At 34.6% G+C, this 14,234-nt stretch overlaps 1 protein-coding gene across 14 annotated transcripts in view; it reads left to right on the forward strand.

Annotated features, from left to right (window-relative positions):
* The window catches only part of KCNT2 (potassium sodium-activated channel subfamily T member 2), a 440,948-nt gene that overhangs the window by 222,881 nt on the left and 203,833 nt on the right, over positions 1-14,234 (forward strand). For all 14 annotated transcript variants that reach the window (XR_009210825.1, XR_009210826.1, XR_009210827.1 and 11 more), the window contains 3 exons: positions 7,731-7,911; positions 9,230-9,394; positions 11,525-11,661. Coding sequence is in view for 11 of the 14 variants with exons in the window: in XM_058430744.1 (XP_058286727.1) it covers positions 7,731-7,911; positions 9,230-9,394; positions 11,525-11,661 (483 nt within the window). In the remaining 3 variants the exon portion in view is untranslated. The remainder of the gene's footprint in view (positions 1-7,730; positions 7,912-9,229; positions 9,395-11,524; positions 11,662-14,234) is intronic.

Genomic DNA, 14,234 nt, shown 5'->3' on the forward strand with positions numbered 1-14,234 from the left:
ATACATATTAACTAAGCAAAAATTATAAATAGAACATGGTGTGATATTGGTTTATTTTTTATATTTTATATTGCAATAAATTTTTTAATTTAAAATGTTTAGGCAGGGGATATAGGATAATAAACAAAAAATGTGTTACAATTAGATAACTACCAAAACCAAGTATTTTAAGAAAGCTTATCTATATATATATATATATAGTTCCCAGTCACAAAACAATATTAAATTTGATTACTAGAAAATATAAACACACCAAAGTATTTACTAAAATCCACCAACTATAGTTATTTATGCTTTAATGAGACATTATTAAATTCTTTTGCCACTTTTAATTTAATATATAATTTAAATTGTTTAACTTGGTTTTAACTGACTGAAAAGATGCATTTATTTTATGATAAGGCAAAATGGAATATTATGCTTATGAATGTGCTGTATTTGAGTACATTTTGTATTTAATTTATCAGAAAATCTCTGCCTATCATTAAAATTATTTCTGGGTATAGACACAAAATAAGAACTCACCAAAATTCATTAATTATGATGAAAGAGAGGAGACAGTTTTCATTTAATAATAGCTCCAAAGACATGTGTGAATGAAACAAGATAACAATCTATATTATAATGCCTGATTATCACTGTATTGCTTCAAAGCTTTATGTAGCATGTCTTAGGAGTCACAGATCTAGGTAAAATAACTAATATGTATTAGTGAAATATTAACATTTGTGCATAATGCAAATCCAGTAAGTTTTCAATTCTAAAACTGTCTTTGCCTTAATTCTTATATAACATATAAGTAACAATCAACTGTCTGTGTATCTACCTGTCCTGAAGGCACACTTTCTTCTCTTCCTTCCTACAATTAGCTGAATTACTTTTTGAAGAGATAGTTTATATATAAGGATATATTTTACTTGAATGATTACCACAGAGCAGTAAAATAAGTCTTTATATTTATTATCTTTGAAACTTCTCCAGTTGTGTTGCCGGTAACCAAAATAATATGCAATTAAACAGTGTTTTCCACATGTTGTATATAGGTACTCCATAATGGGTATCAGAAAATGATGCTATGACTATATAATGTGAATTAGAACAGTCTATTCTCTGTTTTTAAATCAAACTTCTCCATGTCTTAGTATCATTTTGTAAAATAAAAACTCGGAAGAAAGCCAGGTGCGGTGGCTCACGTTTGTAATCCCAGCACTTTGGGAGGCCGAGGCGGGCGGATCACGAGGTCAGGAGATCAAGACCACGCGAGACCACGGTGAAACCCCGTCTCTATTAAAAATACAAAAAAATTAGGCGGGCGTGGTGGCGGGCGCTTGTAGTCCCAGCTACTCGGAGAGGCTGAGGCAGGAGAATGGTGTGAACCTGGGAGGCGGAGCTTGCAGTGAGCCGAGATCGTGCCACTGCACTCCAGCCTTGGTGACAGAGCAAGACTCTGTTTCAAAAAAAAAAAAAACTCAGAAGAAGTAATTTTAAAAATACTTTTTAAATGAAATTTTTAAGATTTTATGAGGCTTGAAGACAGCATTTTCTTAAATAGTGTGAACATTCTACCTTTAGGATGTGATAAGCTAGGGCAAATTACTACAAAATTCCCCTCTAAACAATTTCAACTCTTTGAGGAGGTGACTTTTTACATAAAAACAAGATAACAAAAAGGGAAGCAGTTGCAAAACTTAATGTGAAAGTGACAATGGAGTCCAGATTGTATACCTATTACAGGCAATTCTGTCTCTAATATTGAGTAATTTGTTTCTTCCATAAAACATAGCCTAGACAGTTGTCTGAATGCTTTAGTATGTACTAAACCGATTGACTGAACTTTATATTAGAGTATGCAGTATTCACTGTGACATAATAGGATTATGAGTCAAGCATTTGATTTGTAAGTCAATATGGTAGCAAAGTTAATCATAAAAACTTTTGAAATATGTTATTGACATAGACATTTCAGAATGAAATGTGATTAAAATAAATATATCTTATATGGAATATGCAATTTGTTTTATGAAAGACAAGTTTTTAGTTTATTACTTACTTGTACATTATTTATGTAGAATGAATTTCAATAAGTAAATCAAATGCATTTCAAATTCTCCAATTTTTCATTTATTATATTTAAATATTACTACCTGAAACAAAGGCTGGAGTTATAAATACTAGTTACTAGGAAAAGTAAAGCCTATTTTACTTGCTTTTAGTACTGGACTATTTCAAATGATATTATGTTAAGTAAACAGTCCAAATACTGAAGGTAAGATAAATGAGACAAAAGTTTAAGAAAGAAACAAATTAGATCCAGATGCTGTAGTCCATATTGATATGTGTGTGTGTGTGTGTGTGTGTGTATATATATACATATATATACATATATATATATATATATAGTATCTATTGCTAAATAACAAAGCACCCCTAAACTTAGTGGCTTAAAATAGCCAGTTGGTTATTTCTCAAAATTCTGTGGTTGATTTCCAGGGCAGATTTTCTGCCAGTCTCATCTGTAATTACTCTTTCAACTTCAGTAATCTGATGGCCTGAGGAGAAATGGAGGATGTAAGGTGGCCCTACTATCATGTCTGGCAATTGGAAGAGAACCAAGTAGGACATCTTCGTTCTCTTCCACATGGCCTCTCATCCTCTAGTAGACCGTACCACCATCTTCACAGTGTGGTGGTCTCAGGGTATCAAGAAAATGAGAAAAAAGAGCTGCAATGTTTCTTAAGGCTTAGCATCTGTAACCACATAATGTCACTTCTGTCATATTTATTGGTCAAAGCAAGTCATTAGTCCAGTTCAGATTCAAGGACCTGAAGACGTAGACTTCATATCTTGACGGGTGGTACAGGAATATTATATTGCAAAAGAAGGGTTTGTTGAACATATGAAGACTTGATTTGTTGGCAGCTATTATAATAATCTATCAAACTACAGTTTATAGAGGTTTCTTTAAACAGTGAGAATCCCGCAGCTCTTTGAACCAGAGGTTGAGCTGTGTTTAAAGAATATGAATACTGCCCTTATGAGTACATTATGTTAAAAGGACAAACAAAAGACCTGGAAGCACAGTAGGAGACTTTTCTGGTAGTTTAGGTCTAGAAAATATATATTTGAATTAGGAAATATAAATTTTAACTATAATCAGAGATTGGCTTTTAATGCAGACTCAAGCAACATTAAGCACTCAATATTTGAATCATTAAAAATATATGTTATCTTCCTTTCTTCTCTGTTTTCTAGTGAAGTATAAAGAAGTTAAGCAAAAATTGTTTACACTCTCAAACATATGTTATTTTAAATAAAATGTTAAAACTTGACTTCACAGAACTATTATACAATTCCATTTTTGGTAATACTAGACTACATCTGAATATTCGCGTAATTAGTTTGGCAATATTCCATAGGGGCAGCTGAGCCAATAAACTGTTATGAATCAACTCATTGGTTTAAGTATGCTTACAGTCTGGCAACTCACACAAAATTTGTAAGCATAAAACGAGGGCAATTTTGTTGGGCCATTTTGGAGACCTGAAGTGAAAAAAGAAAAAGGAAAAAAGCAAACTCACACAACTGTTGTAAACAATTAAAATGATGACACGTGTCTTCCTTTCTCTCTTCTGTCTCTTGATCCATCTACCTATGTACCTACCCAGCTACCTAACCATTCATAAGCTTATTCTTGACTGTACCAAAAAATATATATGCATAAAGACAATAGAATATGTATGCTACATAACTTAGACAAATAAGGAGATTATCTTAAAAGGCCGGAAAAGAAACTTCTGGAAAGTAAACATTGAATATTTATTTCTTCATGGTTGTCATAATTGAGCCATGTGCTTGTTGTGCCCAGAAGCCATAGTGAGTGTTCACAGATATACACCGATTTTTAAAATAGCTTTATAGGGATATAATATATGTGTCATAAAATTTACTCATTTTAAGTGTAAATTCAATAATTTTCTCATGTATATTCAAAGTTATATGCATAAAGAGATATATACCATCACCTCAATTCAGTTTTAGAACATTTTCACCACCACATTCCCAACAATCAGTCCCAGGCAACCACTAATTTGCTGGCTCTTCTCTGGATATTTCATATAAACAGAATCATACAACATGTGGTCTTTTATATCTGACTTCTTTCAATCAACATGTTTTTGCAGTTTATCCAGAACTTGGCTTTTTTAAATTTTTATTTATTTATTTATTTACTGAGTAGTATTACATGATTATATTAGTCTGTGCTGCTACAACAAAATTCCTGAGGCTGGGTAATATATAAACAATAGAAATTCCTTTCTCACAATCCTGAAGGCTGTGAAGGCCAAGATCAAGATGCTGGAAATTTAACATCTGTTGAGTGCCTTCTCTCTGCTTTCAAGATGGGGCCTTACTGTTGCATCCTCCCAAGGCAGAAGGGCAAAAACGGCCTAGCTGGTTCTAACCCACAATTTTATAAGGTTGCTAATTCCATTCATGAGTGCTCTACCCTCATGACTTTTAATCACCTCCTAAAGGCCCCACTTCTTAATAATGTTGCCTTGTGGGGTTTAAGTGTCAGTGTGAATTTTGGAGGGGACACAAACATTCACACCATAGCCTTCTGCTCCTGGCCCATCAAAATGCATGTCCTGCTCACATACAAAATACATTTTATTTCATCCCAGTAGCCCCTAAAGTCTTAAGTTGTTCCAACACCAACTCTAAGTCCAAAGTCTCATCTAAATATCACTTAAATTAGATATGGGTGAGACTCAAGGCATGATTCATCCTGAGGCAAATTACTCTTCAGCTGTGAGCCTGTGAAATTAAACAAGTTTTGTGCTTCCAAAATACAATGGTGAGACAGGCATGGGATAGATATTCTTATTCCAAAGGGGAGAAATAGGCAAGAAGAAATGGGTAATAGGTCCCAATTAAGTTTGAAATCCAACAAGGAAAAAACATTAAATCCTGAGGTTTGAGAATAATTTTTGACTCCGTGTCTTGACTTCTGGTCACACTGGGGAGGACTTGGCCCCGACCAGGCCATGAGAAGCCCCATCTTCTAAGCTTTGTTTGGCAAAGACCACACAGCAGCACTTATAGAGTTGGGGTCTAGCATCTCCAGCTCTCCCACACTGGCATTTCATGCTGGTGACTACAGCTATGGGATTTCAGGGATGGCTCCACCCCTATGGCTCCACCAGGCATTGCTCTAGTGGGGACTCTCTGTGCTGCCATACCCCGGTGGTAGTTCTCTTTCTTGGCCCCAAGGCTCTCCAAGGCATCCTTCGAAATCTAGAGGAAAGGTCACCATGCCTTCACAGCTTGTGCTCTTTGTGCACCTGCAAAATTAGCACCACATGGATGCCACCAAGGTTTACCACCTCTGACTTCATAGCAGCATCCTGAGTCACTCCTGCACCTGCTTGACCAGCACTTGGGGTGGCCAAAGAGCACTGCACCAGAATGAAGAAAGCTGACTCTTGAGGCCCCAAACATGCCCTGGTTTCATCTGTTGAAACTGTTCTGCCCTCAAAGCTTTCACACTCAGGTCCTGTGATGAGGGTGACAGTTTGGAAGAGCTCCGAAATGCCTTCAGGATTATTCTTCCATAGTCTTGATGAAGACCACCTGGCTTCCTTTTATCTTACAAGAGTCTCCTTATCACATGGTTGCTTGGACAAACTGTTGGTGTTTTCTCTGGAGCACAATTTTTATTTACAATCTGACCAGGCTGAGTATTTTCCAGATTTTTAGGTTTTGCTTCCGTTTTGATTATAAATTTCATTTTTAATCCATTTCTCTCTTCTGACATTTTACTAAAAGCAGTCAAGAAACACAATACATCGCCCTGAACACTTTGTTTAGAGATTTCTTCTGCTACATATTCTAGTTCACCGCCTTTAAATTGTGCCTTCCACAAAATATTAGAACACAGACATAATTACCAAGTTTTCCCACTTTGTGCTAAGGATGCCTTTTCCTCCAGTTTCCAATTAGATAGTCTTCATTTCTGTCTAAGAACTCATCAGAAAGGCCTTTACTGTTGGTATTTCCCCCAATATTCTGGTCATGACTGTTTAAATAATCTATAAGAAGAGTTAGGCTCTCTCTACTCTCCTCTTCTGAGCCTTCATCAAAATTGCCCTTAAACACTGAAAATCTAGGCTTTTTTCTGGCATGTACCCTAAAACTTTTCCTGCCTCTACCCATTACCCAATTCTAAAGCTGCTTCCACATTTTAAGGTATTTGTTATAGCAACACCCTATTTCTCAGTGTCAATTTCTGTGTTAGTTCATTTGTGCTGCTGTAACAAAATACTTGAGACTGGGTAATTTATGAACAACAGAAACATATTTCTCACCGTTCTAGAAGAAGGGGAGTTCATGATCAAGGGCTCACAGATTTGGTATCTGGTGAGAGCCTTCTCTCTCACCAAGATGACGCATTGTGGCTGTGTCTTCACATGGCAGAAGGCATAAGAGCAAAAAGAGGGCTATCTAGTTCCCTCCAACACTTTTATAAGATTGCTAATTCCATTATCGAGAGCTCCAGATTTAATCACCACCTAAAGCCCACCTCTTAATAATGTTGCATTCTGAATTTAAGTTTCAACATGAATTTTGGAGCATTCAAACCATAGCAATTATACACTGATTGCTGTGTTGCAAATCTTACATCTTCCTCCAACATTGCACAACATATTTTATTATTCATAGTCTCACTTTGGTTTTTTTGCTAATAGCAGCATTATTTCTAATGTTATTTTAACACATTTCTAATTTGAGGACATCTAACAACTCTTACGCTGCTCTCTTACTGTCACCTCATCAATAGCTTTGTACAAATGATTGATTCATTTAAGGACTTGTTTTAAGAATTGTTTTGTGTCTTAGTCCATTTTGTGCTGCCATAATACCTGAAACTGGGTAATTTATAATAAATGGAAATGTATCGGCTTATATTAGGTTTGGAGGCTGGGAATCCAAGATCAAGGTGCTGGCAACTGGTGAGGGCCTTCTTGCTATCTCACAACATTGTAGAAAGGCAAAGAGAGAGAAAGCACACATGAGACAGAGCGAGAGAGAGAGAGACAGAGACAGAGACAGAGACATGAGGGAGCCCTTTCCCAGGATACCAACATTAGTTCATTCATGTTGGTGGAGCCCTTATGACCTAAACACCGCTTAATGGTCTTACCTTTTAGTATGGTACAACGGCAATTAAATTTTAACATGAGTTTTGGAAGGGACAACATTCAAACCATAGCATTTGGCAATTGTTAACTCCTTAAGCCTTTTACTGTCTTTCTCTTCTTCCTAAATTATAAAAAAAGAAAAAGAGTCTCAAAAAAATTATAAAAAAAGAAAAAGAAAAGACTTGGTATTTTGGTAGGGATTAGAGGTAGCGATTTCTGGTGTTGATGTTCATTCAATGTCTATGTGTATTACCCATGAAATCGTCTGTTCATTTTGCATGTTACTCAGATATACTGTGTGATATTTTAACTACCATTTTTGGCTATTAATCAAAATAAGATCATGTCTGGTCAATGTAGGACAAGAACTTCCTAATTATATCTTTCTTAGAAAAATATATTGTAAAATATAAGAGGCTGACTATTAAATGGCTTTATGAAATGTGCTTTGGCTTTCAAAAGAATAATGATGAGAAATTATGTGTCCAGTTTGAAAGATTTAATTTTAATGCATATTTGTTTCTTTAGCATTTGTGGGATCCAACATCTGGAACGAATAGGAAAGAAGCTGAATCTCTTTGACTCCCTTTATTTCTGCATTGTGACGTTTTCTACTGTGGGCTTCGGGGATGTCACTCCTGAAACATGGTCCTCCAAGCTTTTTGTCGTTGCTATGATTTGTGTTGCTCTTGTGGTTCTACCCATACAGGTAAACAAAACCATCTTACATTGTATAGAAATGTACAGAGACGTGAAATTGAATCCTCCACATTTAATAAGAAATGCAAAGTGGCCTATTTATCTAACAATAATTTACTAACACACACTATCATTACATTTAATCAATTACATAAATTACTGCAGAAATGTCATTTTACATTTTATTAGAAATACCAAGTTGCTTTTTTTTCCTTTCAGTCATGACTGACAGCACTCATCTTATTTCAATCCTTCAAGATGTTTTTTGTTTTTAAATATAGGGTACTTAATTATATTAAATATAGAGTAATATAGTTTTTAATTATAGGATGATAGATCAAAGAAATAAATTTGTGAAGGGTTGATTTCTCTTGATTCTTCAAAATAAACCACAAAGTCATACACTGCAATGAAGAAAAATCTATTACTTATGTTTGTCAAATAAAATCTGGGCCAGGTGCAGGGCTCATGCCTATAATACCAGTATTTTGGGAGAGGTTGAGGCAGGTGGATGGCTTGAGCCAAGGAGTTGAAGATGAGCTTGGGCTATAAGGTAAAACCCCATCTCTACAAAAAAAAAAAAAAAAAAAGTCTGAACATGGTATGTAAATATTATGTGGCACTTTGGGGAGTGAGTAGGGAGGTTGCAAAGGGATGGATATATAAATGGAATTAAAAATAAGTAGATGCAATCTCTAACTCTTTCCTATAATAAGCCCTGGCTGCCCATGTGTGGGCAGATCAGAAGCAGGCTATAGGGAAATGCAAATCAAACTTGCATATTCCATTACAAAACTTTGGCCGCAAATGTATCTGAATAGAATACCTACAAAAATGGCCTTCCTTCTCCGATAAATTCATGCATGTCTTTCTTCCTGACATCCCTCCCTTGCACCTCTCACTTTCCTCCGTTAATGGCTGCTGTACAGCTAGAATGTGGCCTTGTGTGTTGTGGTAAGAGTAACTCCTATTGCATGAGATGTGGTTAGAACTTGACAGAGAATGTGAGAAAATAACAATGAGGCTTTTGTCTTTCACTCAGCTCTACTGGACATAAAGCAGAGGTACAAACCTCTTAGTGGCCTGTTATTATGTGATAGCAAAATCATGTTAATATGTTTCCTTAGAGACCTGAAGCCCCGGGAGACATTTGCAGCCTCTGTAGAAATTATATGAAAAGTCTGTCGTTGAAGGGGAACACTGACAATTACAATCTCAATGAGTTCCATCTAGGAAATTGAAAGTACCTAATAAACAACAGATGTATTGCATTGATTTATTTATTTCCTTACTGTGTTTCTCATTCACACGTGGAAAATATATTACAGTTTGAACAGCTGGCTTATTTGTGGATGGAGAGACAAAAGTCAGGTGGAAACTATAGTCGGCATAGAGCTCAAACTGAAAAGCATGTCGTCCTGTGTGTCAGCTCACTGAAGATTGATTTACTTATGGATTTTTTAAATGAATTCTATGCTCATCCTAGGCTCCAGGTACATTTGGCTTATATTATGTACTATAGTGGATCATACCTACTAACATATTGTCAAAGTCAATTAACTGATGGTGCAGCCTGCTTTGTGGAGGATTTTTATTTATACAACCAAATATAGAAGGAGTAAATGAAGAACCACAAATATAACCAGGAACATAGAAAAAAAATGCTGGAGGAATACTCAGTATTTTAAGTTTCCTTCTGTATCTACACTGAAAGACAGATGGAATAATGTTAATGCTACAAAGAAAATTTTTCTTTGAATTAAAAGATTGCTTTTTCTCCCTTGGGTAGAGCATAAATGATATTTTTATGAAACAGTGAATTTTAAGATAAAATATAATAAAACAAGAAAGAAACCATTTCAATATCATCTGCTCAGTTAAATACTGCAGAATTTTATCAAGGATTGCTAATGGAAATGTGAAAGTCTGGGACTTTCACTTTTTTCTTTTGTTACCTGAAGTATAAATAGGTCCTATATGTATAGCAATACATGACCAAAAATTGGACAATAACTAGATGAATTGAGAATACGAATTAAGAAGAAACTTTTTTTTCTGTCTATGCAGATAAAATTCTTGAATATTTCCACTTTCTCCTATGGGCCAAGGCATTAATCTCCTTTCCTGCTTACTGCACTTAGTTCTATTGAAGGTCTTGTATTTACTCAACAAATTTTTGTCAAGAAGTTGAATAACTCTAGACTTCAAGACAATGCTTAGTATTTCTAATTATCCTTTCCTTACAAAACATAGAAATATTGATTTGTGAATATTTTGGAGACCTTTATAAATACTATATTTTTGTGTTTTAAAACACCTAATTTATAATTGATTCTTAAATGATAGAATCATTTTGTTCTATCTTAAATGGCAGAATCATTTTGTTCTTATTCTTTTGTTTTCATATGTTAACTTGCATTTTCAATAGCAACTCCATACTTATTTGTTTTTTAATTATTTATATTTAATTAATTTCAACCTTACTTATTACAACCCATAAAGAAAATTCATTTGTGGGAAAATTTTGATCCCATGGCGTATTAGCCTGCTGTCACACTGCTATAAAGAATTACCTGAGAGACGGTAATGTATAAAGAAAAGAGATTTAATTGGCTTACGGTTCCACAGGCTATACTGAAAACATGGCTGGGGAGGCCTAAGGAAGCTTATGGTCATGTGTAATGCGAAAGGGAAGCAGATGTGTCTTCACATGGCCAGAGCAGGAGGAAGAGGGGGGTGATACACACTCATTATCAGGAGAACAGCAAGGGGAAAATCTGCCACCATGATTCAGTCACCTCCCACCAGGCCCCTCTCTTAACATTTGGAATTACAATTTAACAGGAGGTTTGGGCAGGGACACAAATCCAAACCGTATCATATAGTCATATATCATATAGATTCTTTATCTAGAATCAATGTAGAGAATTATTTAAATTCTAGAAATTCCTAGTAGATATATTTTACAGCAGTAAAATGGTGAATGTTTACCAGAGAATTTTAATTTCTATAGATCATTGGTTTAAACTGTTTCACCACTCAGATGTAATTTTCTCCAAAGGACCATATATTTTGTAATATTTTGATATCATGTTCTTATGATTTACTTTGTCAGTATTTTCAATGTTTTTATGAATCCTTATTCATTCAAATATCCATCAGAAACTGTTCAAAATTATTGTTTCATAATTATATAGCTAAATGATATAAATCACTATCACAATTTTGATCCTAAAAGTAATGAAGTTTGAATTGATACTTAAATGCATCTGCCTGGTGTTCAATGTATATTTTAGGATCAGTCTGTAGATAAAACTAAAACCTTCACAAGCTGAAAGTGTGTGCCAGGTATAACCACTGATTACCTTCCCTTACGGTCTTAGTAAGACTGAAATAAGTTGAGATGAATTTATTGATTTATGAGTTTTGTGTATGTCCCAGTTGTATTTATTATAGTGTAATGCTATTTAATATATGCCCAGGTTTTAAATGTGAAATTTTATTAGCAAAAGTTCATTTCAGTTTTATCATATTTCAAATTTTTCTTAGATATTTTATTTTTCTATGTAGTATAACATAAAACATTATTGCTTCTATTCCATTGCCCATTTTGTTTTGAATAGGATTATTATGTGGTGATTTTGTGTCCTACTGAAATGGATGTACAGGTTCGAAGGGTACTGCAGATTCCAATGTGGTCCCAACGAGTTATCTACCTTCAAGGTTCAGCCCTTAAAGATCAAGACCTATTGAGAGCAAAGTAGGTATCCCTACCTTTCATCTTGCAGCTTACAGTTTTGAGTGACTTAATATTTTCTCTTTCCTCCAAATTTTAGCAACTTTCAGTGTTGCAAGATGTGATTAAGTATGTTTGAGTATAGACTCTTGCCTTAGTCCCTCTGCTGGCCGAACTAAAAGATCAAAAATATATCATAAAATCAGTGTGTTTACTCCTCTTTTTCATCCTCATCTCAAGGCAAAACTGTTCAGAAGACTGTGACCACACAGCACAATGAAAAAAGTGGCTCAGAATAATTATCTTAAGCTGTCAGAGATTCACTGAGGTATCTAGACTCACTGTTAGAGTAGTCTCCAAATCCCCGAATACTGTTTTTACCCCACATATAAAAAATGTGAGCTAAATATGATGTGACATACCAGTGCAGTGTGAGTTAGGGTTTACATTTTAAAGAGCTTGCACTACGTATTGGACACATAGCACTTGTGTTGCCTGGGGTCAGAGACAAAATGGTTGCTGTGGACTAGAGGAATCAGAAAGATGACAGGACTTACTTAGCTACCCTCTTCTTTTTGTGCATGTACCAGGCAATTTGTCTTAAAGGTGACATAGTCTTAAACATTTGTCAAAAGTTAGCGAGTTATATCATATGAGCAGAGTATGAGTATTATTGAGCATAGTGTGGACACCACAGAAACAGAGTTTCTGCAAAACAATCTCCTTAGTTTCAGATGCCAGAAGGTATCTTCAACAAAAGTGGTTTTGCTCAATATTTTCTGCTGTTTTTAAAGTTTTAAACATATCTTCATGTTTACCCTTGAGTTGTCCTACATGCTCTTCTAGATTTAAAAGTCTCCCCACTGAATTGAATAGCATAAGTGCTTTATACTTTTTTTTTTCCTGGATAACCTGAGTGTGCATGAGTGGGTGTGTGATTGTGCCTGTCTTCACTGTATGCAAGTGTGTGTTTGTGTATGTGTGTGTGTGTGTCTGTCTAGTGGGTGTTGGAAAAGAACAGAAAAAAAGTCAACTGTTTTGTGGAACAGACTTCCGGACTCCTTTGTGCTGCATAATCCTTCAAACGATGACTAGATACCTAGTCAGGAACTCTGATGTTACCTTTGATTTATATATAATAAAGTCGATTTAATGGAGTTTTTTTTTAATGATTTAACTTCTGAAACAAAAACAGCACGAGAAACTAGCAGGATATAATGAGTGTTATCTAATTGGAAAGTTACATTTCTTTGTGAGTATTTTCATCTTTTTGTTGGATTAAATACTTTATATTTGTGGTCATTGTACATGTGACAGTTCTTTAAGTCATCAGATTTTCCCAGCACCTCAGGTAAACCCTGGCTTTAGGTGTTTACTGTTTGCTATCTATACTCATTATTTGGGTGTGCTAGAGAAATAGATGCTTAGATACTACTATAATCTAGATCATTGTATTCATTGGTGTAGATAATCAATATTCTTAATTTATTATATGACAGTTAAGTTCTTCACACAATAAACATGAGTAATATTCATATTATGTTCAATATGAATTTGTGTAATACATGGAGGCTTCTTTCCATCTAACAAATTTACCTGAGTTATTGGTATTAGCTATTAGTACCTAAGCTACATACTATTTAGGATTAATATAACTAACTTATTACTAATAGTCTTAAAATGATGTCTTGGTAAAAGCGACCACATTTACAAGAAGAATTCCTCTAAGTGATAAAAGAAAAGGGAGGGGAATGAAGGAGAGAGAGAGGTAGCTGTCTGGTCATACTCTAAAAGCTACTTAAAAAAATAAGTTAGAGTGACGCAGTATCCATTTTTATGTTCGTTTCCAATCTTAGCTTCCTATAAAATATTTGAGATTTAATATAAACTAATACATTTTTCAGTGCAATTCCTCATGCATAGAGCATGGAGTAGGATTCTCCAAACAAGTTTCCTAGGTTAGTTGCATGAGTTTTGAATGGCCTAATTGAAAATGGTGTTTTTAAGAAAGTTATCCAACACTCATATGATCTTAATAACCATGGTGCAACATTTTCCCAGAACTGTTTGGTTTGGTCTTATTTCAAAGACTTTTATATTTCCTCTCCATAGAAAACATTTTCTTTTTGGAAAATATTTACTTTACCACAGTGAACCACAGAGATAAATCATTCCTCATTTTGAAAATAAACATTCTTGTGCTCTTAGAACATCATGTATCAAACACTAAAATATACTGTGTCTTTATCACTAAACCTAAGAAATATTGAACCCTAGCATGAGGGGAAGGGGCTTGGAAAAAGATGGTGAATGATCTCTAGGAAGTATAAATACAGAGTAGAGTTTTACTTATGAATACAGAGAAGCTGTGTTCCACCCCTCTTAGTTTGATTCAGACATTACAGTTAAAATACTATTAATCATAAAATAAAGACCAATATAGCCCCTTAATTTACTCAAAGCATGCATATAAAATATATTTAATCATACAAAGAAATAATGTTTGGCTTTTATTAACTTTTGTCATAAAACATTAAGTTATAATAGACAACCCAATAGCAAATTTTTTTTTGTTCAAAATCAGATATAGTCATGAT

Source organism: Hylobates moloch, unplaced genomic scaffold (assembly GCF_009828535.3).
Source record: "Hylobates moloch isolate HMO894 unplaced genomic scaffold, HMol_V3 SCAFFOLD_18, whole genome shotgun sequence".
Classification (NCBI taxonomy): domain Eukaryota; kingdom Metazoa; phylum Chordata; class Mammalia; order Primates; family Hylobatidae; genus Hylobates; species Hylobates moloch.